This window comes from Schistocerca serialis, unplaced genomic scaffold, assembly GCF_023864345.2.
Source record: "Schistocerca serialis cubense isolate TAMUIC-IGC-003099 unplaced genomic scaffold, iqSchSeri2.2 HiC_scaffold_1393, whole genome shotgun sequence".
Taxonomy (NCBI): domain Eukaryota; kingdom Metazoa; phylum Arthropoda; class Insecta; order Orthoptera; family Acrididae; genus Schistocerca; species Schistocerca serialis.
Genome location: NW_026047617.1, coordinates 15172726 through 15200460, shown reverse-complemented (window position 1 = coordinate 15200460; position 27735 = coordinate 15172726). Strand labels below are relative to the sequence as shown.

The 27735-nt window shown below is 45.2% G+C and overlaps 2 protein-coding genes across 2 annotated transcripts in view; one reads left to right on the top strand and one right to left on the bottom strand.

Moving 5' to 3' along the window:
• Positions 1–14857, bottom strand: part of LOC126442618 (uncharacterized) — a 37698-nt gene extending 22841 nt beyond the window's left edge. Inside the window, exon 1 of the mRNA XM_050090701.1 lies at positions 14602–14857. Within this exon, the coding sequence (XP_049946658.1) occupies positions 14602–14854 (253 nt within the window). The 5' untranslated portion in view covers positions 14855–14857. The remainder of the gene's footprint in view (positions 1–14601) is intronic.
• The window catches only part of LOC126442617 (uncharacterized), a 158598-nt gene that overhangs the window by 63140 nt on the left and 67723 nt on the right, over positions 1–27735 (top strand). The gene's annotated exons all lie outside the window — the stretch shown is intronic.

The following is a 27735-nucleotide window of genomic DNA, read 5'->3' as shown; positions in this document are numbered from 1 at the left end:
TATTGTGTGTCTGCTGTGTTTGTTTTATTATGCCTTTTATTTCTTTTTTTACTAGTTCTCTTGTCAGTCCTATGTTTATTTCACAATTATTTTGTTGTTCTTCACGTGTAAGGATGTGTTCGGTTTCTACTATGAGATTTTCTATGTATTGATTGTTCACTTTGCTATTGGTGCAGTGTTTCAAACCTTTTTCCAAGAGCATTTTTTCGTTTTCATGTAGTTCTGTCTCTGTTAGGTTAACTAAGCGTGGATGGAATGTGTGTTGGTGTTCATGTGGTTTCACATTTAAATTGTAAATGTATTTTTTGCGTCTTTTTTACTGTTAGTTTCATTGTCTTGTGTTTATGTTTGTTTTGTAAATGTTTCATTGCTATGTATGTGCTGTGCTCAGTTTTTTCTACTAGTGCCATGAAAACTGCGGCGTTTCCTACGTTTTTTGCCAATTCTAGATGAGTCTCATAGAGCATCATGTTTAGGTGCTGTTTTTTCGAATAGAGCATCTTAATTTCATGTAGTAACCAATATCGTTCTGCAAATGATTTCGACTTTTGTGCCACTGTAGAACTGTTTTTAATCTTTAATTTAATGTAACCTGGAATTAAATCGTTCTTTTTGCATGTTCTGTTGAATTTTATATGCTGTATCGTCTTATGGAGTCTCAGATGTATTTTCTTGAACCTGTTGTACACGTTGACAGGGAATGCTTGACATAGCTGTATTGACATCTTCAACTTTTGTGGTCCTGTCCTCCTCAGTTGCGCGTAATACTACGGTATATTGATAAATTTCACTTATGGACCGTCTGACAGCAACTGAATAAAACACAATTTTAGTGCCATACGCATTTCGCCTTTATTTTCTGCAAGGCATCATCAGTGGCCTGGAATATGTACATATGTTAGCTATTTTATTTACATTTTTGTCACTGTGCCTATAGGTTATAAACAGTTCTGGTGGTTGGTTTTTCCTATTAAGTAGTAATGTTTTGAACTGTACTTACAGGTTGCGTAGAGAGTTTCTTACATATTACGCTCCTGTTGCATTTTTGGTGTTGTTCTTCTTCCTATGAGCGCCAATTTGCTGTTTTTCCTCATTCCACAGCACTATACACTGAACGTTTGTTTTTATGCAATGTTTTGGTTTCTGTTGCTGACTGTCAAATGTTTTTGCCAAAGATCGAATATTACTGCCAAACTTATGAGTGTAACTATTGAAGTATCTGTGGTCTGTTCGTGTATGCATTTGTGTGTGCGTTTGTGTGTGTGTGTGTGTGTGTGTGTGTGTGTGTGTTTTTTGGTGTGGTATTAATTTCATTTAATTTTATTGTATTTATTTATTTATTTTTGTTTTTGTCCTGTGTGTGTGTGTGTGTTTTGGTGTGATATATACTTTTTTGTGCTGTGTGTGTGTGTCTGTCTGTATTTTGGTGTTACGTTTTTTTTTTTTTTTTTTTTGTGGGGGGGGGCGGGGTCTGTGTGTGTGTGTGTGTGTATTTTGGTGTTTTTATATATATATATATATATATATATATATTTTAAGTTATCATTTCCTTTATTAAGTGTAGTAGGGAGCCTGTGCTGATGTGTGTTTGTTCATTTATCACATGTTTGTTTTCTGCTATGGCTTTCTGGATATGGAAGTTTTCTTGCATTTGTATAAGATGTTTGTCATGGTTGCTTATTCTCATTATTTTCATTTCTTGTTCCATGTTTGTAGGATGATGGTTGTAGTGTTTTAAATGCTCTGCAAATGTGGAATGGTTTGTTTCATACTTCCAACATCTGATATGTTCTTTGTATCTTGTTTCAAAATTCCTGCATGTCATGTCTATGTATACTGCATCACAACTTTGACATTCAAGTTTATATATTCCTGATTGTTGGAATTTGTCCCTCTTGGTAGCTGGCTGGCTTAGGTGTGATTGAAGGGTTTGCCCAGGCTTATATGCTATTTTGAAGCCCTGTCTCTTTAGGATGTTTGCAACTCTGTGTGTTAGTTTATGTGTGTAGGTCATGGTGTACCATCTGGTTCTTTTCTGTGTGATGATGTCATTGTGTGTGTTTGTTGAGTGTGTTTGTAAGTTTTCAGCTTGTGAGTTCTTTTGTATTGTGGAAATGTTGTGTTTGTTTTTTATTTGTGTTTTTATTTTTTGATTGAGCCTGTGTACCACATGTGTGTCATACCCGTTGTTCCTAGCTATTTGTATGATCGTGTTCATTTCTTGTTCATAGTTTCTCTTGCTGAGTGGGATTCTGTTTAATCTATGTAACATGTGTCTTAGTGCTGCAAGTTTCTGGCTTTGGGGGTGGTTGGATGTGGAATGTATTATTGTGTCCGTGGCTGTTGGTTTTCTAAAGATGTTAAATGTATGTTTTCCATTTTCTTTTTTAATTGTAATGTCAAGAAAATTTATTTGATTTTCTTTTTCTTTTTCAAGTGTGAATTTTATGTTCTTAGGAGCTTTGTTTAATTCTAAATGGAGTTCATCTATTTTTTCACTTGGTTGTCTACCAGACAAATAATGTCATCCACGTATCTGTACCAATATATGATTTTGAAACTTTCATTTGTGGTTATCTTATCAAATATCTGATTTTCAAGGTGACTGATGAAAATGTTTGCTAGTGTTCCTGATATTGGGGATCCCATGGGCAGTCCATCAGTTTGTAGACAATATTCTTCCTCAACCTGAAAGTAGTTTTGTTCAGTTGTCAGTCTGAGCATATCTGTTATTTCTTTTATTGCATCTGTGGTGAGGTTGCTGTGGGATGAGAGATTTTATTCTATGATTTCTATTGTTTCTGTGATAGGGATGGAGGTATACATATTTTCTATATCGAATGAAATCAGTGATGCTGTGTGTGGTACCTGTATGTTCTGTATGTTTTCTATTAGGTTTCCTGTGTTTATCACTGTTCTGTTGTTTTCTACTTTATAGTGTTTTGTAACTAACTTTTGGAGGTGTTTGGCTATGCGGTATGTTGGGGCTTTCTTGAAGTTGATAACAGGTCTCATTGGCATTCCGTCTTTATGTACTTTCGGTTGACTGCGGAGTGTTGGTGCTTGTGGGTTTTTCTGTGTTAAGTAGTATTTCTGTTTGTCTGTGAGTGTGTGTTCAATGTTTTTCAGTGTTCGTTTCACATTTGCCTGGAATCGTGTAGTTGGATCTGACTTCAGTTTTTGTATTGCGTTGGTGTTTATGTATTCCTTGGTTTTTGTGATGTATTGCTCTTTATCCATGAGTACTGTTACATTTCCCTTGTCTGCTCTTGTTATTAATATGTTGTTGTTTGCTAACTTTTGTTTTAACCTTTTCATAGTAGCTGCTTCTGTTTGGTTGTTCTTATTGTGTGTCTGCTGTGTTTGTTTTATTATGCCTTTTATTTCTTTTTTTACTAGTTCTCTTGTCAGTCCTATGTTTATTTCACAATTATTTTGTTGTTCTTCACGTGTAAGGATGTGTTCGGTTTCTACTATGAGATTTTCTATGTATTGATTGTTCACTTTGCTATTGGTGCAGTGTTTCAAACCTTTTTCCAAGAGCATTTTTTCGTTTTCATGTAGTTCTGTCTCTGTTAGGTTAACTAAGCGTGGATGGAATGTGTGTTGGTGTTCATGTGGTTTCACATTTAAATTGTAAATGTATTTTTTGCGTCTTTTTTACTGTTAGTTTCATTGTCTTGTGTTTATGTTTGTTTTGTAAATGTTTCATTGCTATGTATGTGCTGTGCTCAGTTTTTTCTACTAGTGCCATGAAAACTGCGGCGTTTCCTACGTTTTTTGCCAATTCTAGATGAGTCTCATAGAGCATCATGTTTAGGTGCTGTTTTTTCGAATAGAGCATCTTAATTTCATGTAGTAACCAATATCGTTCTGCAAATGATTTCGACTTTTGTGCCACTGTAGAACTGTTTTTAATCTTTAATTTAATGTAACCTGGAATTAAATCGTTCTTTTTGCATGTTCTGTTGAATTTTATATGCTGTATCGTCTTATGGAGTCTCAGATGTATTTTCTTGAACCTGTTGTACACGTTGACAGGGAATGCTTGACATAGCTGTATTGACATCTTCAACTTTTGTGGTCCTGTCCTCCTCAGTTGCGCGTAATACTACGGTATATTGATAAATTTCACTTATGGACCGTCTGACAGCAACTGAATAAAACACAATTTTAGTGCCATACGCATTTCGCCTTTATTTTCTGCAAGGCATCATCAGTGGCCTGGAATATGTACATATGTTAGCTATTTTATTTACATTTTTGTCACTGTGCCTATAGGTTATAAACAGTTCTGGTGGTTGGTTTTTCCTATTAAGTAGTAATGTTTTGAACTGTACTTACAGGTTGCGTAGAGAGTTTCTTACATATTACGCTCCTGTTGCATTTTTGGTGTTGTTCTTCTTCCTATGAGCGCCAATTTGCTGTTTTTCCTCATTCCACAGCACTATACACTGAACGTTTGTTTTTATGCAATGTTTTGGTTTCTGTTGCTGACTGTCAAATGTTTTTGCCAAAGATCGAATATTACTGCCAAACTTATGAGTGTAACTATTGAAGTATCTGTGGTCTGTTCGTGTATGCATTTGTGTGTGCGTTTGTGTGTGTGTGTGTGTGTGTGTGTGTGTGTGTGTGTGTTTTTTGGTGTGGTATTAATTTCATTTAATTTTATTGTATTTATTTATTTATTTTTGTTTTTGTCCTGTGTGTGTGTGTGTGTTTTGGTGTGATATATACTTTTTTGTGCTGTGTGTGTGTGTCTGTCTGTATTTTGGTGTTACTTTTTTTTTTTTTTTTTTTTTTTTTTTTTTTTTTTTTTTTTTTTTTTTTTTTTTTTTGGTGGGGGGGGGGGGCGGGGTCTGTGTGTGTGTGTGTATTTTGGTGTATATTATAACCATATATATATATATATATATATATATATATTAAGTTATCATTTCCTTTATTAAGTGTAGTAGGGAGCCTGTGCTGATGTGTGTTTGTTCATTTATCACATGTTTGTTTTCTGCTATGGCTTTCTGGATATGGAAGTTTTCTTGCATTTGTATAAGATGTTTGTCATGGTTGCTTATTCTCATTTTTTTCATTTCTTGTTCCATGTTTGTAGGATGATGGTTGTAGTGTTTTAAATGCTCTGCAAATGTGGAATGGTTTGTTTCATACTTCCAACATCTGATATGTTCTTTGTATCTTGTTTCAAAATTCCTGCATGTCATGTCTATGTATACTGCATCACAACTTTGACATTCAAGTTTATATATTCCTGATTGTTGGAATTTGCCCCTCTTGGTAGCTGGCTGGCTTAGGTGTGATTGAAGGGTTTGCCCAGGCTTATATGCTATTTTGAAGCCCTGTCTCTTTAGGATGTTTGCAACTCTGTGTGTTAGGTTATGTGTGTAGGTCATGGTGTACCATCTGGTTCTTTTCTGTGTGACGTTGTCATTGTGTGTGTTTGTTGAGTGTGTTTGTAAGTTTTCAGCTTGTGAGTTCTTTTGTATTGTGGAAATGTTGTGTTTGTTTTTTATTTGTGTTTTATAATGAGAATAAGCAACCATGACAAACGTCTTATACAAATGCAAGAAAACTTCCATATCCAGAAAGCCATAGCAGAAAACAAACATGTGATAAATGAACAAACACACATCAGCACAGGCTCCCTACTACACTTAATAAAGGAAATGATAACTTAAAAAAAAACCGTAACACCAAAATACAGACAGACACACACACACACAGCACAAAAAAGTATATATCACACCAAAACACACACACAAACACACAGGACAAAAACAAAAATAAATAAATAAATACAATAAAATTAAATTAAATTAATACCACACCAAAAAACACTCACACACACACACAAACGCACACACAAATGCATACACGAACAGACCACAGATACTTCAATAGTTACACTCATAAGTTTGGCAGTAATATTCGATCTTTGGCAAAGACATTTGACAGTCGGCAACAGAAACCAAAACATTGCATAAAAACAAACGTTCAGTGTATAGTGCTGTGGAATGTGGAAAAACAGCAAATTGGCGCTCATAGGAAGAAGAACAACACCAAAAATGCAACAGGAGCGTAATATGTAAGAAACTCTCTATGCAACCTGTAAGTACAGTTCAAAACATTACTACTTAATAGAAAAAACCAACCACCAGAACTGTTTATAACCTATAGGCACAGTGACAAAAATGTAAATAAAATAGCTAACATATGTACATATTCCAGGCCACTGATGATGCCTTGCAGAAAATAAAGGCGAAACGCGTATGGCACTAAAATTGTGTTTTATTCAGTTGCTGTCAGACGGTCCATAAGTGAAATTTATCAATATACCGTAGATCGTAAGACTGTAACGAAAACTGATTAGCTATGTGTTATGTTGCAAACAAAGACCAGTAGACAATTAAATAATACTCGAGACAAAAAAGAACATCAAAATTGTTCCTTAAAATGAAAGAGGGATAGTATGGATAGAAAAAGATGAAATGGGTAGATTTAAAGGTAAAGAAGAACTAAGAATAAAACAGTGCAACAACAGCTCGAAGCCGTGTGCCCACTGAGCTTGTAATACACTGATGAATGTATATTTCTCTGAAGGATTCATTTACCTCTCTGTACAAAATTGGCATATTGCAGACTTATATTGAAATTAATAGTGTTACATGTATATACATAAATCTGTGAAATCACAAATGGATCTAATATTTGATTAATACAAGAAAATATCCGATTCTTTTTCATATGAAAAACCTGCTTTTTCCAATATTAAATTCTTCAGGAATAATATACGGTTTCAAAGAAACAATGTTGCTAAGCCCAACAACCTTCCTTTTTAATAACCAGATTCATCTTATCAAATGCGTGGGAGCATATACTGCTCAGCACACTTCATTAAACTAAAGTTATTTTCCATGGTTAATTACTTCAATAATCTATAATCCCATCATGTACTTTTATCTCAAAGATTATTTAATGCAATCAGTATCCTTCTTTTACCACAATAAGTACATTATAAACTTTGAGCTCATTCTCTGTTGCAAACATATACTTCATGTTCCAGCTGAATATAGCATACTGTGAATCACAATACAGTTCCTTAACTTTAACTTCATCATCTTCTACATCATATCATTCATATCAGCTTCCAATAAAAGAACATGTCAGTCTCACCTTAATCACCTCATTTATCAAAACACGTAGTCAACTGACAACAAAAATATTCTCCACATTGCAAAAATAAAAATAAAAAAGTTCTGATCATGATTATAACATACATATCATCCAAAATAGAGTCATTCCATACCTATCCATAGCTTTCCTCTCCTATATCTTATGACAGTTTTCAAATACTACCTATGTGGTCTGAAAAAAAAAAAAAAAAACAAATCTCTCCGTAGTCAACGTTCTCTTCTAATGACTGGGACAAAATAAAAGTTATAAAATAACTTCTCTGCTTAATGCATTATATACTCAATGCTAAACCCTTTTTTTGTCTGTTCAGTTTGTTGTAACAATTCTGTTAAAATGCTGACTGTAAATAGTAAAAGATCAAATCTTAAATATTGTGCTAAATGTAAGCCAAAACATGCAAAAACAGTTCCATGAAACTGAACACCAAGGAAACCTAGAAGAACATGAAATGACATTACTTTCCCAAAAGTATTTTCAACACAGATACTGTAATAATGTTCCAAGTAATCTTATATTTCATTTATAAATATTTTTCTGTTCCACAAACTATGAAAAAGCTTAAAGGATATTTACTGACAAATTCTTAACTTTCTAACCAAATCAATAAACTGCACATTCCACTTTAATGTCAGGATAATATTGTTTTAAATAATGAAAAAGTTTATGTGTCAGAGTTTTATCACAACCCAGGCAGAGTAATATGATATAGCACAAGATAACTAACTACTTCATACAGTATGTTTCATCCTCAGTACTAATCATTCCACAACATAGTTCAAATTGTAAACAAAGAGCATAATAAGAACAAAAGCGTTAGGAAATCACAATATGACACCGATCCTACCATTTTCAAAGCCCATAAGAGAGAAATTTGTTTATCGATCACTGTTGTTGGTCTGAAATGTAATTTTGTCAGTGGGCTTTTTCTGTTTTTTAATTAATACAAATTGTGATACTTTATTTTTGTACCCTACTGCTAATCTGTTTACATTTGTTGTCACATAGAAGCTACATAGCTCGTGAGAATCAATTGGCACAGTTTTGCTTTCATAGATTACAGCTCTTCACTCAACAGTATTCTGCTAAAAATTATGATTATTGTTGCTAGACTCAGACAAGTGTTTGTGTAAACAGCATTATTAGAGTGCTGATTTGACATATTTGTGGATATTAATGCAGTTAAGTAATGTAGGAAATACATTTATTAAACACCGAGTAACTAGACACAAAACAGCAGAAAGGAGGAGCGTTAGAGCACGTAAGAAAGCTGGCAACAGACTCCTCACAGAAAATCGTTCACAGATAAAACCATTTTTCACTTACTAATAGTCACCACAGAGGCCCCCCACCCCCATCCCAGATGTGCGGAGCACGGTGGAGAGATTGTCCACAGTCCTGTGGCAGTGTGTAGGAGACTGGCAGCAGCAACACGTAGTATCTTAATGCCAGGTGCAGAATTGTCCCGTAACGTAACAGAGTGACACGTTTTCTAGTCCTTACGTGTGGAGTGGTGTGAATCTTAGGTGGCGGTGTCCGAAGTCGGAGACGTGCGCACGGGTGCGCTCGACCGGGGCAAGCGGTGAGCCTCGAGAGGGAGGCGGGACGTCATCCGCCGGCTCGGCGGGCAGGATTAGTGGTTCGCCGTACTGAATTTTTGCAAGTGATGTGTCTGGGCCCTCTTTGAGTGCCACACGTATGCCTAGAAGTATCTGGGGAAGTTCCTCAGACTAGAGTCCACCACGGCACACGAGTGCAGCCTCAGCTGTCCCGTGCCGGCACTCGACCGGGCTGTCGCTCTGCGAGTGGCGGGGTGCAGTGTGGATCTCCGACACGCAACACAGAGCACACAGCTGGTCATACAGGTTACACTTGAAGTGGCAGCCCTGGTGTGTCATCAGGGAAAAGGGGCAGCCTAATCGATAGACTCACACATTGACGAATGTGTGGGCAAAAGAGTCGGCTGTGACGTCCTCCAGAGGAACCGCCTCAACCTACCGAGTGGCCTGATCTGTCACAGACAGTACGCATTTGAAACCCTCAGACAGAGGGAGAGAACTCACGAGATCGACGTGGACGTGCCCCGGCCTGCCGGTGAAGGACGGTGAAGGTGCCGAATCGTGCCCGCCGACCTCACTACGTCGGCACGGGGTGCACGCCCTTGCCCACGTGCAGCAGTCATTCTTGACTCCTGGCCAGATTTAACGTTCAGTTACCAGTGTGATGGTTGCTCTTATGCCCGAGTCGGACGAGTTGTGTTAGGCACTGAAGACGTCACGTCACAGTTCGGTCGGATGACTCGTCAGACCCTGCCGCTGTCGTCACTGTGGGAAGGTGGCGCATTTTGAGAGTGAGGGAACTCGATCGGTCGGTACGTAGATGTCGGATCGATCTGTCGGCTGCCTGCCGGCGTGCCAGGTCTTCGAGGTCGGTAGGCACGGAGACGGTACTGACCTGTGAGAGATAGTCCGCCACCACTGTCTGTCTCGTGAATGTATCACGCCTCTGTGGAATTGAGGTTGGGGTGGCGAAACCGACTGGGAGGGAGATCCTGAGACGAGTTGCAAATGGCGTCAATAAGAGGTTTACGGTCCGTGAATATTGATGTGTCGACAGATGTGCCGACACAGTGTTATTTTGAGGGGGCCGATAGGCACGCTATCTAACGCAGACGGGCGTGAATTCTGGAACAAGATACGTTATGACTGCTATCAAGAAAATACGTAGCTTTGGAATATACTTAACTTTATTCACTCCTGGTGATACATCTCTCTTGACTATACAAATGAGACTCGTAAGATACATGCACTGTTACAATTGGCGCCTTGCTAGGTCGTAGCCATGGACTTAGCAGAAGGCTATTCTAACTGTCTCTCGGCAAATGAGAGGAAGGCCTCGTCCGTACGGTCGCTAGCAATGTCGTCCGTACAACTGGGGCGAGTGCTCTATCGTATATCGAGACCTGCCTTGTGGTGGCGCTAGGTCTGCGATCACACAGTGGCGACACGCGGGTCCGACATGTACTAAATGGACCGCGGCCGATTTAAGCTACCATCTAGCAAGTGTGGTGTCTGGCGGTGACACCACATTCCTCCCCCGCAAATCGGCGAACGGTCGTGTTATAAGGCTTCCGCCCGCCGTGGGGAGGACCCCATGTTGGCGTATGCGATGAGGTGGGGAGCCTAACAACAGGCGAGGCTGTGCCACCCGCACCCGGCCATTCGGTCCGAGGGGAGCTAGGAAACGCCTGAAAACCTAGTCCAGGGTGCACGTCAACATGCAGTGTATGCGCCCGTAAAGAAACAGGAGGGGCCGAAGGGTCGACCTCCATTGCGTCTGGGCACCCGACGCGCGAAGACGTCATGTGGTCCAGAGCGGGCAAGAGGTCCATGGCGGAGGACAGCTGGTCACGGGAAGCGAGCGGCGGCGCGTGACCCGGGGAGGCGCGTGGCGGCTGCAGCGAAGCGTCGAATGCGGGCGGCGCCGGCGGGAGAACAGGCGGCGGCGCGTCGCCATGGGGCAAAATGGAAGGCTTCGTCGGTAACACCTGGGGAGGAGGCGAGCCAGTAGATGGGTCCCCAGGGCGCTGACCGGACGGCACCGTCGCTGAAAGCAGACGGGGAGTGGCAGAACCCGTGCGACGACAGAGGCGCAGCTGATTGAGATGCCGACGCACCTCACCAGAGGCCCCCAAAACCAAATACATCGCGCGGCCGAGGCAGCGAAGAATGCGCCCTGCGAGCCAACGCCGTGAACTGCGATAGTTGCGATAGAATACAACGTCGCCTGGAGCAAAAGCAGGAGTCTGCCGCTGCACAGGAACCTGATGCGGCGGATGCAGCAAAGACATCAGGGTCCGATGAGGACGACCATGGAGCAACTCAGCCGGCGAGCGACCATCTCGGGGCTGAGAGCGATACGAGGACAAAAAGAGCAACAACGCATCCTCCCGAGAATGCGACTCTTGCAACTTCAACATCTGTGACTTGAAAGTCCGGACCAATCGTTCAGCGGCACCGTTTGACTGAGGCGAAAACGGCGCGGATGTCAGATGTTGAATACCATTGGCCTGGCAGAATGACTGAAATTCTGTGGACATGAATTGTGGGCCATTGTCGGAAACAATAGTCTGCGGAAGACCTTCAATGCAAAAGATAGCAGACAATGCTTGGATGGTGGCAGAGGACATCGTGGAAGACATCCGGACAACAAAAGGAAAATTACTGAAGGCATCGACCAGAACCAACCATCGAGCATTCCAGAATGGACCAGCAAAATCAATGTGCAAGCGTTGCCAAGGAGAAGTGGCTTTTGGCCATGCAAAGACTTTCCGCGGAGGTGCGGATTGTTGTTCGGCACACGCCATGCAAGAAGAACACATATGCGTAATCGCAGCATCGATTCCGAACCAAGTACAGTGCTGACGAGCAAGTTGTTTCGTTCGCACTATACCCCAATGTCCATGGTGAAGAAGCCGTAAAACAGAGGACTGTAACGAACGTGGGACCACGACTCTGGACTGATCATTATCAGAACGCAACAACAAAACACCATGTCGAACAAAAAGTCTCTCCTTGTGAGCAAAAAATCGGCGAACCAACGGATCCTCGATCCGAGACTTTGACAAAAGCCATTGCGTAGCAACAAAACGCAAAACAGTAGCAAGGACAGGGTCAGCAGCTGTGGCTGTAGCTACACGACGAAAATCAATCGGAAACGATTCGACCACTTCATCGGATTCCGCATCAATGAACATGCAAGCAAGTTCGGAAGAATCGAATGCTTTATCCTCAGCAACAGGCAAACGGGACAACGCATCGGCGTTTCCGTGCTTAGCAGTGGACCGATACAAGATATCGTAGCGGTACTGTGAGAGGAAAATAGACCAGCGAATGAATTTCTGCGCTGTACGTGGAGGTACAGGCTTGGTCGGATGAAAAAGCGATGTCAAAGGTTTGTGGTCTGTGATGATGGTAAAGTGACGACCATACAAGAAATCATGGAACTTAGTAACACCAAACACGAGAGCCAAAGCTTCTTTCTCTATCTGCGAGTAATTTCGTTGCGCAGACGAGAGCAATTTGGACGCAAAGGCAATAGGGCGGTCATGGGAGCCAACTTTGTGCGCAAGCACAGCACCGATCCCGAAATCCGATGCATCTACCATCAACAAAAGGGGTTTCTGGGGATCGAAAGGCGTGAGGCAAGTATTAGAAAGCAACGCCGATTTCAACTGGCGAAAGGCGCGTTCGCATTCCGTCGTCCAGACGAACGGAACACCTTTACGGCGTAAGCGATGAAGCGGAGCTGAAATGGAAGAGGCATTGCGCACATATTTATGATAATAGTTAATTTTACCCAACACACTCTGTAGCTGCTTTACATTTTGAGGGGAAGGCAATTCTTGTATGGCACGGAGGTGCTCTGGACTCGGATGTATGCCTTGGGCATTAATGACATGTCCCAGGTATGGTAAGTCACGAGCAAAAAACACACATTTGTCCTTCCTCAAGCGAAGACCATTTAGTCGCAAGACCTGAAATAATGTTCGTAGGTTCACAAGATGATCTTCTTCTGTCTGTCCGGAGATCACTCTATCGTCCAGATAGTTTGCTGCAGTAGGGACCGACGCACAAATAGTTTGTAAATATTGCTGAAACAATGCAGGGGCGGATGCACACCCGAATGGCAGTCTTTTGAATCGGTACAATCCAAGATGCGTGTTAACCACCAATACGCGCTGGGATTCGTCGTCCACCGGTATTTGCAAGTACGCATCGGCTAGGTCCAACTTTGAAAAATATTTTCCCGGGCACAGTTTAGCAAAAAGATCTTCTGGGCCCACGCAAAGTCTCAATTTTCCGGAAGGTTTTGGCAAAATTACTAAGGGTGAGGCCCAGAGAGAAGCTTGCACACGTTCAATTACACCTTGTGATTCGAGATCGTTTAACGTTCTTGCGACCTCATCACGCAATGCGTGGGGAACATTGCGCGCTCTGAAAAATTTCGGTTGCGCGTTGACTTTCAGTTCCAAATGTGCTTCATAGTTTTTAGCGCAACCTAAGCCCGGTGCAAAAATGTCTGCAAATTCGTCACATAGACGAGAAACACTGTCTGAAGGCACAGTTTGATTCACTGATAGGACCTGATTTACAATAGACATGTTAAACAACTGAAATAAGTCTAAACCAAACAAGTTCACTGCAGTAGAAGAATGAAGAACGTAAAATGACACAAGTTTCGTTTGTCCCTTGTATGTTGCAAGAAGGCTGCACTGTTCTAACACAGGAATTTTCTGTCCTGAATATGTGGTTAGCTTAACATTTGCGGAACGCAACGGAGGTTTGCCCAGTTGTTTGTACGTGTCGTGATTGAGCAATGAAACTGCAGCTCCGGTATCGAGCTGGAATGGTATGACCTTGCCATTAAAGTCCAAATCTACAAAAAGTTTATTGTCCTGCTGACGACAAGAGCGACTGTTTTGTGCAATTTGAACAGACACTTGTACAGAATCACTTGCTAATTGACGTGATTTCCGGCGACGTCGACGCACAGTTTTTGTGGGACGAACACAGTCACTATTAGAGAAAGTGTCACTGGACGAAGTGGAATTAACGACATAAATGTCCATGGGCGAAGGTCCACAAGCCTGAGTGTCCTTGGTTCGATTCCGGCGCGAAGCAAAGGGCCTGGAATAGTTGTGATCGTCTGATCTGAGCTTTTTCTGGCAAACACTCTGAACACGTCCTTTCCTATTGCAGAAAAAGCAAATAGCTTGGCGTGACGGGCAATGTTCACGCGAATGTCGAGTAGCACACCGCGGGCATGATTTCACTACATTTGTGTGCTGGCGCGGCACACCTGGCTTAGAGCGCGGCGGCAGCTGCGTCAAAGTGCGCGAGGCCCGGTTACCGGGCCGCGCAGCGCGTCCAGCGGGCTGGTTAATGTTACACACGGCTGGCGAAGTTTCAAAAGATTCCTGAGCACAGTCAAGTGTGTCTTGTCTATCTAATATGTCTATCACTTGTTGAAGGGAGGGATTTACTAGTTTCAAAATTTGCTCCCGTATGCGAACATCAGAAACGTTCTGTGCAATTGCATCACGCACCATTGTATCTGAATAAGAAAGGCCACAGTCACAGTCAAAGGCACAGTCCCTAGTAAGTCCTTGCAATGTTGCTACCCACTCCCTATTAGTTTGACCGGCCGTACGTTTTGTACGAAAGAACGTATACCTTTTTGCAACCACATTAACCTTTTCTTTGAAATAGGCATCTAAAGCAGACAAAATTTCCTCGTAGGACAGAGTTGCTACGTCGCGTCGGGGAAACAATTTCACTATCACACGGTAGGTGGACACACCGACACAAGAAAGCAAAAACGGCTGCCGCTCATTACCTGGAATTCTGTAGGCGGCTAGATGGAAGGCGAACTGTCGGGACCATTCTGTCCACGATTCGTGCACCGGGTTGTAGTGCCTAAAAGGCGGTGCAACTGCGAGTTGTGGCTGCGGTAGCGGTGAAGCGGCGGCTGCCGCATCGTGTTGCAGTGCACGTTGACCCTGGACGAGCTGTCCAAGGGCATCCAATAACGCCTGCGTCTGCTGATTCTGCAAGCGATAAAATTCGGACAGTACATCTGGCGAAGCCATGACACAAATAAATGTAAGCAATCAGAAAGAACACGTTTCCTTTAAGCTGCGTCGCCAAATGATGTGTCGACAGATGTGCCGACACAGTGTTATTTTGAGGGGGCCGATAGGCACGCTATCTAACACAGACGGGCGTGAATTCTGGAACAAGATACGTTATGACTGCTATCAAGAAAATACGTAGCTTTGGAATATACTTAACTTTATTCACTCCTGGTGATACATCTCTCTTGACTATACAAATGAGACTCGTAAGATACATGCACTGTTACAATTGACGCCTTGCTAGGTCGTAGCCATGGACTTAGCAGAAGGCTATTCTAACTGTCTCTCGGCAAATGAGAGGAAGGCTTCGTCCGTATGGTCGCTAGCAATGTCGTCTGTACAACTGGGGCGAGTGCTCTATCGTATATCGAGACCTGCCTTGTGGTGGCGCTAGGTCTGCGATCACACAGTGGCGACACGCGGGTCCGACATGTACTAAATGGACCGCGGCCGATTTAAGCTACCACCTAGCAAGTGTGGTGTCTGGCGGTGACACCACAAATATAGTGGGTGAAGCCCTTCGATATCGTACAGAAGTATTTGATCACCTTATGAACCAGTAAAAGTTCTCAATCAAACACCGACCACTTACACTGAGACATTGTCAGTTTTTTCGAGGCAGATCGGAGTGATTCTGTAGTGTCACCCACGCCCTGTTGCTGGCATCTGCCGTGAGGGTCGTAAGTGGATTTAGCTTGGAGCGGGCGAGGGTAACAGCTTCAGAAAGCGTGGTTCTCAGACAGTTGGACGTGTCGATCGTGTCGTTTGATCCATCGGCCAGGAACACGTCGGGCAAACAGCATCTTGTACGGAAGCTGCACGGGGGAGGTGTCGGCGATAAAAACTTACCCTGACTAGAAGGCATCTTAGTGCAGAATGATCTTCTGGGAGAGGCAAGCTAAGATTGGAGTTGACCCATCTGAAGGGGGGCGCATGCCTGCAAACGAAACAGTGTGTCCCAGAAAAGTAACAGTGGTGTTACTAAGCTGCGACTTTTCACAATTCATCTCGATGCCGTTCAATTCTGATGCCGTGCGAACTTGACGAGGTGCTCCTGACGGTCGCTGATAGATGATGAGTACACGAGAATATCACTGAGGTACACATAGGCAAAAGGAAAGTTAAACACCACTGAGTCGATAAAACGTTGCTACGTTCGTGCAACTTTTTTAAGGGTGTAAGGCACGAATTGGTATTCAGAGAGCACAAATGGCGTATCGATAGCAGTCTTAGGTATGTCGGGTGGGTGCCAGGGAACTCGGTGACACGCCATACAGCAGTCAAGCACTGTAAACACTCGGACACTGTGCTAGAGTTGTGTGTAGTCCTGGATGTGGTGCGAATTTAGCTCAAATGGCTCTAATCACTATGGGACTTAACATCTGAGGTCACCAGTCCCGTAGACTTAGAAGTACTTAAACCTAACTAACCTAAGGACATCACACACATCCGTGCCCAAGGCAGGATTGGAACCTGCGACTGGAGCAGCCGTGTGGTTCCAGACTGAAGTGCCTAGAACCACTCGCCCACAGCAGCCGGCGAAAATTTAGCATTCAGTAATCACCGTATATACGGAATGTACCATCTTTCTTTAACACGAGGTGTATCGGTGAGGGTCAGTTGATGGTTGAGACCACAGGATATCCGCGTCTTTGACAGTGTCCTCAGCACAGTGTAGCTCGATCGGGTTAAGGTGCCAAACCTTGTCGAACCAGAGTCCCCTCCGCGGTATTTATCTCGTGACAGGTGCCACTGCTGATAGCGACTAAGCAGTAGGTGAGACGGCAGGGGGGGGGGGGGGGGGGGGGGGGCTCGATTGTGTGAGCTGCAGGTCGCCGGTAGCAGATGAAATATAACATTGGTGGGAGATGGAATGTTGGCACGTGGGAGGTGGAGTAGGTTCACTGGCAGTGTGAGTGACGTGTCAGCTGACATCGGGAGATCGCGGGTGAGATGCGGTGCGACGGTGGGCAGTGAGTGTGACGGCGCGCTAGCTGCGAGGACGATGTCGCAATCACTACGCACGTCACACTGAAGCAGGTGCGGTTGCCGGGCCTCGTGTATTGGCGTCCGTGTAGTTGCCGTGGACAGAGAGAGCGGCACGTCCGCCCGGGTCGCAACTGTGGGGTCGAGATCGTGCTCGGGAAACAGTATCGGCAGAGAGGCGGCGGAAGTTTGCCGGTACATGTGCAGTCGGGGACGGCGCCAAGTCGAAAGAGATCTGCTTCGAGTTTTGCGTGCAGAGGGCTGCCATCTGAGAGCACTCGTGTGAGAGCTCAGAGATCTGAGAAGGCTGTCGCCACAGGAGATTGTGGCACCGGAAGAGTGGTGGACTGCAGTGCCTCGAAGGTAAGGCGAGAGGTCACAGTGGCAGAGGAAGTTCAACCTTATGACAGGTTCGTCGATTTCTACGACGTAAAAAGTCCAGGGAAAAGCTTATTGTGGGAAACACAGAGTGATAACCTTACGTACCTGTGAGAGGGGATACGTGGTCTGTTTACAGTGACAAAAGGTAGTGAAGCTGGAGAGGGGTCATCAGATGTGACAGTGGCGAGGGTGTCGCCGACAGCTGCTCCCGTGTGCACGAGGAAGTGGAGGCCGGACATTACGTCACCACGTAGAGACGGTGAGCGTGTGCCCGAGGTGGGCGCCGTGTGACCCGGACCGGTAGGCGCCGTGTGGCGTAGAGGCGGGACGTGGCGTGGCACCTAAACGTGACTGCCGTTCGTGTTTAGGTGACTGCGCAGAGGCCTGCAGTTGTGAGCGGTGGGCGAAACGTCGCACGAAGCTGACACTGTGGGCAGGTAGGGAGGGGGGACGGAGAGGCAGTGTCGGCGCTCGGAGGCCGGTCGGGCACAGCTTCGTCCGTGTGTGGTGCATGTCGGGTCGTCGACACTGGCAGTGTGGGGCGGATGCCGACAGACGGCAGTTGTGTTGCAGTGGTGGTCTGGCCCGGGTGTGCGCGACTGTGAGCACGTGAGGAAGGGGGCAGCGGGGACGGCACTGCCCCCACCGCCGCAGTCGGCGACGATGCTCGAGGCGTGCACCGGCAGAGGCGAATAATAGCGAATGCTCGGTCAGCGGAACGGATGCTCGACTCCGTAGCGGCAGTGGTACGCGGAAGCAGCTCCGGCTGTACCTCCTGAGAAAGTTTGAGGAGCCGAAGGGTCCAGAGAGTGATGTCGGTCCTAACTTAACTGTCGATTTCCGAGTGAAGGTGCCGTCAGAACTCAGACGGCGTTCATTTGCCGAATAGTTCGGCGTGAATAATCTGGTGTGTGGCCTCCGGAGGAGGACAGGAGAGGTGCTCGATGAGGCAACTTTTACACAATGTACAGTTGCAGTCTGTAGGTGATGAAAGCAGCAGATCACTGATGAGATCGATGTGGTCGTGCCAATGACTGGTAAGGTAAATTGTGCTCACGATAACGTCAGATACAGCACGGAAATCGGGGATATAGTCCACTAGGGCAAACCACATCTTAGGGTTGTCCTTTCGCACCTCGGGAAAGCTCAGAGTGGTAGTATTAAGAGTGGGCGAGGAAGCAGCCAACGTGCACTGAGACAGGGGAGCTGTAGCGGCCTGCGGTGTCAAATCATGACCGAGTGGTGGGACGGCCGTTATGGGAACGGTGCCCGAAGCAGCGGAAGCCCGGCCCGGCTCGTAGTCGGACGCGTGCCGGAGGCTGCTAATATCGAGAGTGGACACGGTCAAAACGTGTGCGTCGGTGAAAGGGGCCATCGGAAGGCGGCACGACCGGAGCAGGTGCAGGCAGAGCAGGGGTGGTGTAGTGGAGGGCTGGGCTCTGGGGAGCAGCGACGACCCGAGTAGGTCCGGAGGGGGCTGCGGCGCCACAGTCGGAGGCAGCAGGTGCGGACGGTGCGGGTGTGGACGAGAAAAGGATGCTGTGGTCTGTAGCGGCAGGACCGGGTGCGAGTGAGGTGCGTAAGGAGGGTTGCTGCGGCGCCGTCGGCCGATACGTTTGGAGCGGGCACGAGCAGAGTACGGGTGCCGTAGGGCGGTGCCGCAGGAGCCGGGGTGGAAGGTGCGAGAGCGTAAGTGACCGGTGCGGCAAAAGCGACCAGCATCACCGAAAATCTGTGCACGTGGGAAGCGAGACGTGCGGAGATGCGGTCCTCCGACACGGCGGAGGTGACCCGCGTCACTGCTGAAGCGGGCGATAGTGCTGACACGGAGAGGTGAGCGTGCTGGCGTACCGGTGCGGCAGAGGTGACTGGCGTCACCGAGTGAGCGTACGAAAATGAAACTGTGTGACCGGAACCCGTCGCAGCAGAGGAGCCGGTCGTCGTCATCGCAAATTGTGAGAACACTGCAGAATGGGGCAGCACGCTTTGGACTCACCGGACGGGCCGTTTCGTTCCAACCTCGGCCACGGACCGGCAGTGTGATGTGGCGAGTCCTTTACGGGGACGAGGCCGGTGAGCGGGTTACTCGCCACGAGGTGGTAGGCGTGCAGGGCAGCAGACGTTGTCGGCCGTATAGTGCCGGGTGAGGCTGGTTCGGTGGCATCGGAAACCCGTCAAATGAAGTCGTATATTTCTGCCTTATCCATGAGTGACAAGGCATTGTAGGCACGGAGGAGTCTGAACGCGAAGGAATAATATGACCCGTGTCGGTAGTGAACGGAACCGGAACACAAGAAAAAAGGCGATGCACACTCACAGTTTTCAACATAACTAACAGTTGTTGGAGTCACCACTGTGGTTATTAATGCAGTTAAGATAATTCCTGTTACTAATGACACACGTTTTGAGGGAAATACATTTATGAAACACTCAATAACTAGACACATTACAGCAGAAAACATGAATGTTACAGCATGTGAAAAACCCAGCATCAGACTTCTCAAAGAAAGTCTTTCACAGATAAAACACACATTTCCCTTATTGACAGTTGCCACATATTTTTGAAAAAATTTTGATATGAGCTAGAGATTGTGAGTTTAAGTTTTACATTTTTACATCAGAATTGCATACAGTAAATATTATGTTGTTTGCATCACTACCACAAACTAGTCTGCCACTGTTTCTAAACCAACCACCAAGTGAGCTGTAACTGTTTACAAAATTGAAATTTTCAAGTTTTTGTACTTTGGAAAAACTATTACAGATATTTTTCTCCACACGAAATACACTCCTGGAAATTGAAATAAGAACACCGTGAATTCATTGTCCCAGGAAGGGGAAACTTTATTGACACATTCCTGGGGTCAGATACATCACATGATCACACTGACAGAACCACAGGCACATAGACACAGGCAACAGAGCATGCACAATGTCGGCACTAGTACAGTGTATATCCACCTTTCGCAGCAATGCAGGCTGCTATTCTCCCATGGAGACGATCGTAGAGATGCTGGATGTAGTCCTGTGGAACGGCTTGCCATGCCATTTCCACCTGGCGCCTCAGTTGGACCAGCGTTCGTGCTGGACGTGCAGACCGCGTGAGACGACGCTTCATCCAGTCCCAAACATGCTCAATGGGGGACAGATCCGGAGATCTTGCTGGCCAGGGTAGTTGACTTACACCTTCTAGAGCACGTTGGGTGGCACGGGATACATGCGGACGTGCATTGTCCTGTTGGAACAGCTAGTTCCCTTGCCGGTCTAGGAATGGTAGAACGATGGGTTCGATGACGGTTTGGATGTACCGTGCACTATTCAGTGTCCCCTCGACGATCACCAGTGGTGTACGGCCAGTGTAGGAGATCGCTCCCCACACCATGATGCCGGGTGTTGGCCCTGTGTGCCTCGGTCGTATGCAGTCCTGATTGTGGCGCTCACCTGCACGGCGCCAAACACGCATACGACCATCATTGGCACCAAGGCAGAAGCGACTCTCATCGCTGAAGACGACACGTCTCCATTCGTCCCTCCATTCACGCCTGTCGCGACACCACTGGAGGCGGGCTGCACGATGTTGGGTCGTGAGCGGAAGACGGCCTAACGGTGTGCGGGACCGTAGCCCAGCTTCATGGAGACGGTTGCGAATGGTCCTCGCCGATACCCCAGGAGCAACAGTGTCCCTAATTTGCTGGGAAGTGGCGGTGCGGTCCCCTACGGCACTGCGTAGGATCCTACGGTCTTGGCGTGCATCCGTGCGTCGCTCCGGTCCGGTCCCAGGTCGACGGGCACGTGCACCTTCCGCCGACCACTGGCGACAACATCGATGTACTGTGGAGACCTCACGCCCCACGTGTTGAGCAATTCGGCGGTACGTCCACCCGGCCTCCCGCATGCCCACTATACGCCCTCGCTCAAAGTCCGTCAACTGCACATACGGTTCACGTCCACGCTGTCGCGGCATGCTACCAGTGTTAAAGACTGCGATGGAGCTCCGTATGCCACGGCAAACTGGCTGACACTGACGGCGGCGGTGCACAAATGCTGCGCAGCTAGGGCCATTTGACGGCCAACACCGCCGTTCCTGGTGTGTCCGCTGTGCCGTGCGTGTGATCATTGCTTGTACAGCCCTCTCGCAGTGTCCTGAGCATGTATGGTGGGTCTGACACACCGGTGTCAATGTGTTCTTTTTTCCATTTCCAGGAGTGTATATGCAAGTGCCAGGTTCCTAATGCTTTTTAGCAACTAATACTGAAACTTCATTTGCCCTAGCCAGTTCGAGTAATGCTTACAATTAGACTTTTACAGCAGAAAACAGTTTGTCTGTAGAACAGGATCCTCTACTGTGCTTAGAGCATTACCTCAAAATATTATCTTCTACAACATTATCATTCAAAGTTTGCAACTTTGCTACATCACCATGAACACTAATTTCAGCTTTGCTGTATTCTTCAATTAATACTCTTGGTGCTACGACTTTATTCACAGTTTCATAAATTTAACAAATTCACTCAAATTGAAACACCTCAACACAAAAGTTTCACGAGCTTCTAAATTTTCTTCGCTTGAGTGTTAGTCCAACCATCATTCTTGCATTTTAGAAATAATTACTGTTACTTTCCATACAAACCCACATAAAATTCCTTCTCCTCAATCTGCAAACACGTAGGTCCACAACAGTATCCAAATTTTTATTCTGTAAGATCCCAGACCTGAGCTTCCAAATTGAGCTGACTCTCTCCTCTACTGTTGTCCAGAAAGAACTGAAAAATAAAAGCTGAGAGAAAGCACACTTTTTTTGCTACGTGTGTGCAGCTAATAAATTGGCAAGAAGGAAGGTCGCACAGTACCTTCTTTTTATTGCTCCTTATTGAATTTGTGGCTCTATGGAATTAGCATTTTTAGATCTAGGCAGAACGACTGACCTTCACTGTAAGATAAGGACAATGCTGCACGATGAAACTTTATCCTTCTCTCTGTTTATTGTTTCCATCTCTCATGTAGTAATTTATAGCAGTTCCACATTGCAGTACAAAACAAACCTCAGCCAGCCAGTGACCTCAAAAAGAAAGGGATACCTCCCACGTCATTCACCTCGTGACTTCACAGTGAAACTATTTGCTCCGTAACTAACCGACAACTGCTCGTTACACAAATTGACGAGAGCAAAGATAGGAGAAGTTTCAGTTCAGCTATCTTATAATACGTCGATATTTTACATCCGGAGATCTTCGTATGTGGTTAAATACTTCTTTTATAAAATTGTCAAATTATTGCTCAAAATATTTCATACGTTGAGATTGATAATTTCAGATACGATTATAATTTTGAATTAAATTAGAAGTACAAAGAGTAATAGTCTTCTGAAAATAAGGCTTACAATAAGGTACAGAGCACATCGTTCAGAAGTGCAGTGTAATATTCCTTCGGGCACGCACGCACGTCCTAAGGAACACGGGCTGTGGTAAGCTGCAGCCATTATGACGTATGTGAAATGTATTTGCAGTTGCAAATACGGACAAATCTCAGCTGTATAATGGAATGGTGACAGCGAAAATTTGTGCCGGACTGAGACGTGAACCCGGATTTTGCACTTATCGTGAGCGGTCACCTGTCCGTTTGCACGCTTCACGGCCAGACCCAAACTTCCACATGTCGAAAACCTGCACCGGTGCGTTCATTATGTACGTTTCTGTACAGGGGAGGCATTTTTAATCGAAATTCACGTGCCCAGTGTCGGTGGATAAATACGATATTGTAGTGCCTGTGTTGTCCAGAAGTAAAAAGCGTGCATCTCTGAAGGAATATTGCATCATACTTCTGAACAATATAGGCACTGAAATATCATATTTATCCATCAACACCAGGCAAGCAGCATTCAATTAAAAATGCCTCCCCTGTATGGAAAAATATATAACAAATGTACGAATGCAGGTTGTGGACATACGGTTGACAATATATTGAAGTTTGCATCTCGTCTGGAAGTACGGTCCGATAGCCTAACGGCAAACCGACTGCTCGCAATAAGTGGGAAATCTTGGTTCGAGTCCGTATCTGGCACAAATTTTCATTGTCATCATTCCATCATACAGCCAACGGTTCTCCGTATTTGCAGCTGTGAATACATTTCGTGTTAAAATAAGGCTTACGTATGTTGTATCTTTTTTTGAAAAATATGAGACTGTTATATTATCAGAAGTACAATATAAAGTCACGATTTCTTCGGATCGTGTCACGAACTGAATGAGTGTACACAGTCTACAATACACGACACTGACCAGCTCCGTAACACAGGGGGGGAGTGATCTGTGAGCTTGCTGCTGCTGTTGCTGCCACTGAGTCTTGTTCGCAGGGGACTGTGCCTGTTCTTTTCCTTCCCTCTTCTCTGCTTACAAATACCCATGCTTAATGGTAGTAGCGAAAATAATGACCTGACCATGGAATATGCACAAATAGGTTGCTGTTTTGCCAGGTGGTGTAAGTGGAACGTGGTTTATGGTTGGCTTACTACAGGTATCTGTGGCATTGCTTTTAGCCTGCTTAATTGTGAAAATGTTAGTGCCTTATGCTGATTAAATATTGAGTGTCTTGTGAAACTGCCCATGGGGGTCTGTAACACAGCATACGCATACCAATGGGGCACCTATGCTGTGAGATCTGTATCACTAAATAGCTAACACAGATTTGGAACTTGCAACTGGGATTGTACACTAACAACTTCAGGGACAACAAAAATTGGATTTTCGGCCTTTCATATAATTATTGATCAAATTTAAAATTCTGCCATAATATACTCACTGAGATGTATGATCTTATGTTAAAGGTTTAACACAATAAGACCAGTATTGTTTTGTTTTATTTTAGGGCACAAGAACAACTAGAGTCGTACGTGCCCATTTCAGAACTGTAGGACACGAAGATGAAAGGGAGTAAAAATGACTACACATTAAGCCCAATTCACAGAAGGAAAGACAGCTAATAAAACGAACTTAAGTTGGCTAAGGAGACGACCGTTTGCCTCTGTTTGATTTCTCGGAGCCTTTCTGGTCGGCAGAGGAAGACTCGGACGTTTGTCGGCCGGAGAGACGTAAGAGGGCTTCACGGGAGTATTCCTCCAATCCTTTCTGGCCTGCCGGTCGTGTAGCAGGTGACTCTGCCCCGAGGCAAAAGTTCGGTGGCTCGTCGCACACCCGGAGCAGGAGACGGGGACACTGTGCGATTTCACAACCGCGGTGCCGAATTTGAGGTCGCATGTCCGCACACTTCGTGGAGTGACACGTAGCGATGACGGTACTTTAAGTGCCGGACGGTAGAACACGTGGCTTCCGACTGGCCGACAATTGCGAGTGACCGGGTGAGGCACTTTTTCCTTCGGCCAGATCTTCCGGACGACCCACTCGTCGAGATACGCAGACAGTCTCAGGAGGAGACGGCACAGTCGCCACTGCAGTCGGCAGGGCGGGGAGAAGGAAACAGAATGTCACCCTCTCGAGCATCCCTGTCGCAGGCTACACATTTGGCCAGGTGTCAACAGGACATTTGAGTGTGGTTATAACGGTGACAGTAGTAGCAGCGCATTGGGTTAAGAACGTAGCCTGCTTTGATCTTTGACAGAAACATTTTTCTATAAAAAGTGAGAAAAAGAGTGCACACGAGCACTAGTGATTACACATAACGGCACCCTGATCGGAGAGGTACATTTGGATTTCTGTCTCGATCGGACCGTCGAGCTACTCAGTGTAAATAACACCGCGGGACGCATACGGCATTCGGTGGGCCTCGACACGGGCGGGATAGTTGCGGAGGAGCGAAGCTGCGAGCTGTCGTCGTGCTCGAGAATCGGTAGTAGTCTCCAAAACTGAAGTACCGTTGTGTAAACGAGAACAGGATTTCACGTGCCTGGCAATTGCGTCGACACCTTTCCGAATAATAAATGTATTTACCGTAGCTAAAGGACAGACCGTCTTCAGCTGTAAAATGGCAAGGAACTGTGGTGCAGAGGGTCACCGAATCTTTAGCCTCGTTCCACTTACGTTCGGTAGACGTCTTCTACCAAGAGACGATCGGCTCGTGGCGAGAAAATGCCCCGCGGTTGTCGGCACCTCTGACGGCACACTCCTTCCGACCGTCAGTCTCCCTCGGAGGGGAGCGCTCCTGGCTCAGGTGGTCGTTCGCACCTCCCGAACGCCTGACAGAGGGACCGATTGGCAGTTTGGGAAGGTGGCAGCACGGGCAACCACCCTTCCTGGGCCGGGTCCGTACCGGGGGGGTACGTGCGAACCCCACCTGTCGGTGTGGGGCTACGAGTTGTGCGTTACCGCGTCACCCGTTACGTGTCGGACACACGGGTTGACCTTCGGGAGCGCACAGTGAGGAATAAGAAAAGGAGGAACCTCAAACACTGGAGCGGAGGAAGGACGGGAGAACGGGAACGGAGAAAGCGAAAAGGACCGAAAAATGTTGGACTGTTCTGATATCGGCTACTGAAAATTCGGAACACACTTCAACGAGAGGACAGACATGTGGAACGAAAGGGAAAAGGTGCTGCAAAAGCTGGGCCCCCGTGGTGGCCTAAGAGCGGCAAGCCCCCTGGGGGGGATGAGACCAGTACGAGACTTAGAAACTGTGTATATGTGTTGAGGTAGAATAACTCATCCCAGACTATACTCGTCCTATGTTTGATAATGAGAGCACGTAATAACTTCTACTTCTAATTCTGCATCTACATCTAATCTAGTCGTACTCTGCAAACCACCGTGAAGTGCGCGGCAGAGGGTATGTCCAGTTGTACCAATTATTAGGGTTTCTTCTATTGCAGTTACGTATGGAGCGTGGGAAAAATGATTGATTGAATGCCTTTGTGTGTGCTATAATTATTCTAATTTTAATTCGTGATATCCGTGTGACAGATATGTAGGCGTTTGTAGTATATTTGTAGAGTAATCATTTATAAGTCAGTTGTTGAAACTTTGTTACTAGACTTTCTCAAGATAGTTTACATCTATCTTCAAGAGTCTGACAGTTCAATTTCTTCTGCATCTCCTTAACACTTTTCCGTGTGTCAAATTAAATCTGTGACCATTTGTGCTGCCCTTCTCTGTATCCATTCAATATCCCGTATTAGTGCTATTTGGTACTAAATCTATGAGATCATTCCGTTTAACATCCCTACAATGATATGTCCAGGTATTTAAATGAGTTGGTCGATTCCATCTTTGACTCATTGATATTGTAGTCATAGGATACTACATTTTTTGAGGTGTGCACAATTTTATATTTCTGAACATTTAAAGCAAGCTGGTAATCTTTGCACCACATTGAAAGCTTATCAAGATCTGACTGAATATTTATGCAGCTACTTGCAGGTAATACTTCATTATAGATAATTGCATTATCTACAGAAAATATGAGGTTACTATTAAAATTGCCCACAAGGTTATCAGTACACGACATGAGGAGGAAGTTTCCCAACACACTTCCTTGGCACACACCTGAAGTAACTTCTACATCTGACGATGATTCTCCATCTGAGATAACACGCTGTTCCCTCCCCACCAAAAAGTCCTCAACCCAGGTACAAATTTCACTCGATTCCCCCAACGATTGAACTTTTGACAATAAGAATAAGTCTGGTACTGAATCGAATGCTTTTCAGAAATCGAGAACTTCTGACGAAGTTCAAACATAAATTCAAACTTTTCCAAAACTTTTTCTTCCTTCCATCCTTAATGTCTGACATTTAACACATTAACACATTTTGTAAAATAATCAGACATCTGGAGCTGTTTTACATATGTAAGTTTGTTTCTTTAAGGGATTCATTTTGGCTAGTTATATTGGTTTGATACTAAAGCTAAAAACCATTACGTAAACTGTCATTGAGCCAAAATAAACTTTTCATACACTAAGCATTTCTTCCAGTTATTGCTGTCAGTGCAGATGCATATAGATTCTGCTCCTTCTTTCAACTTTTTCCCAATAGAAATTTTATTCCGATTTGTTTACGATTAGTGAGAGGGTACACAGTCAGTTAAGAACAAGAAAACGAGGCAAATTCAGTTGTCGTGCAATGTAGGTCATGAGAACAGAGAATTTGGTCGGACTAGAAAAGAACCGGGGCGGTCGGAAGCAGCTGCGACACAGACAGTACGAACCGACTCCTCGAGGATTTGCCAGATGAGATTGTAACCTGTTCACAGTGAATACCAGCCGTCTCTTAGCTGACAACCAGTTGGCCCAGTGAGCGTGGACGATGTGGGAGCTGTTCAGTCCACAGCTCGTGGTCTAGTGGCTAGCGTCGCTGCCTCTGGATCGCGGGGTCCCGGGTTTGATTCCCGGTTGGGTTGGAGATTTTCTCTGCCCGGGGACTGGGTGTTTGTGCTTTCCTCGTCATTTCACTACTGTCGTCATCATTCGTGGCAGTGACTACATTGGATTGTGAAAAAATTGAAACTTTGTGCGGATGCTAT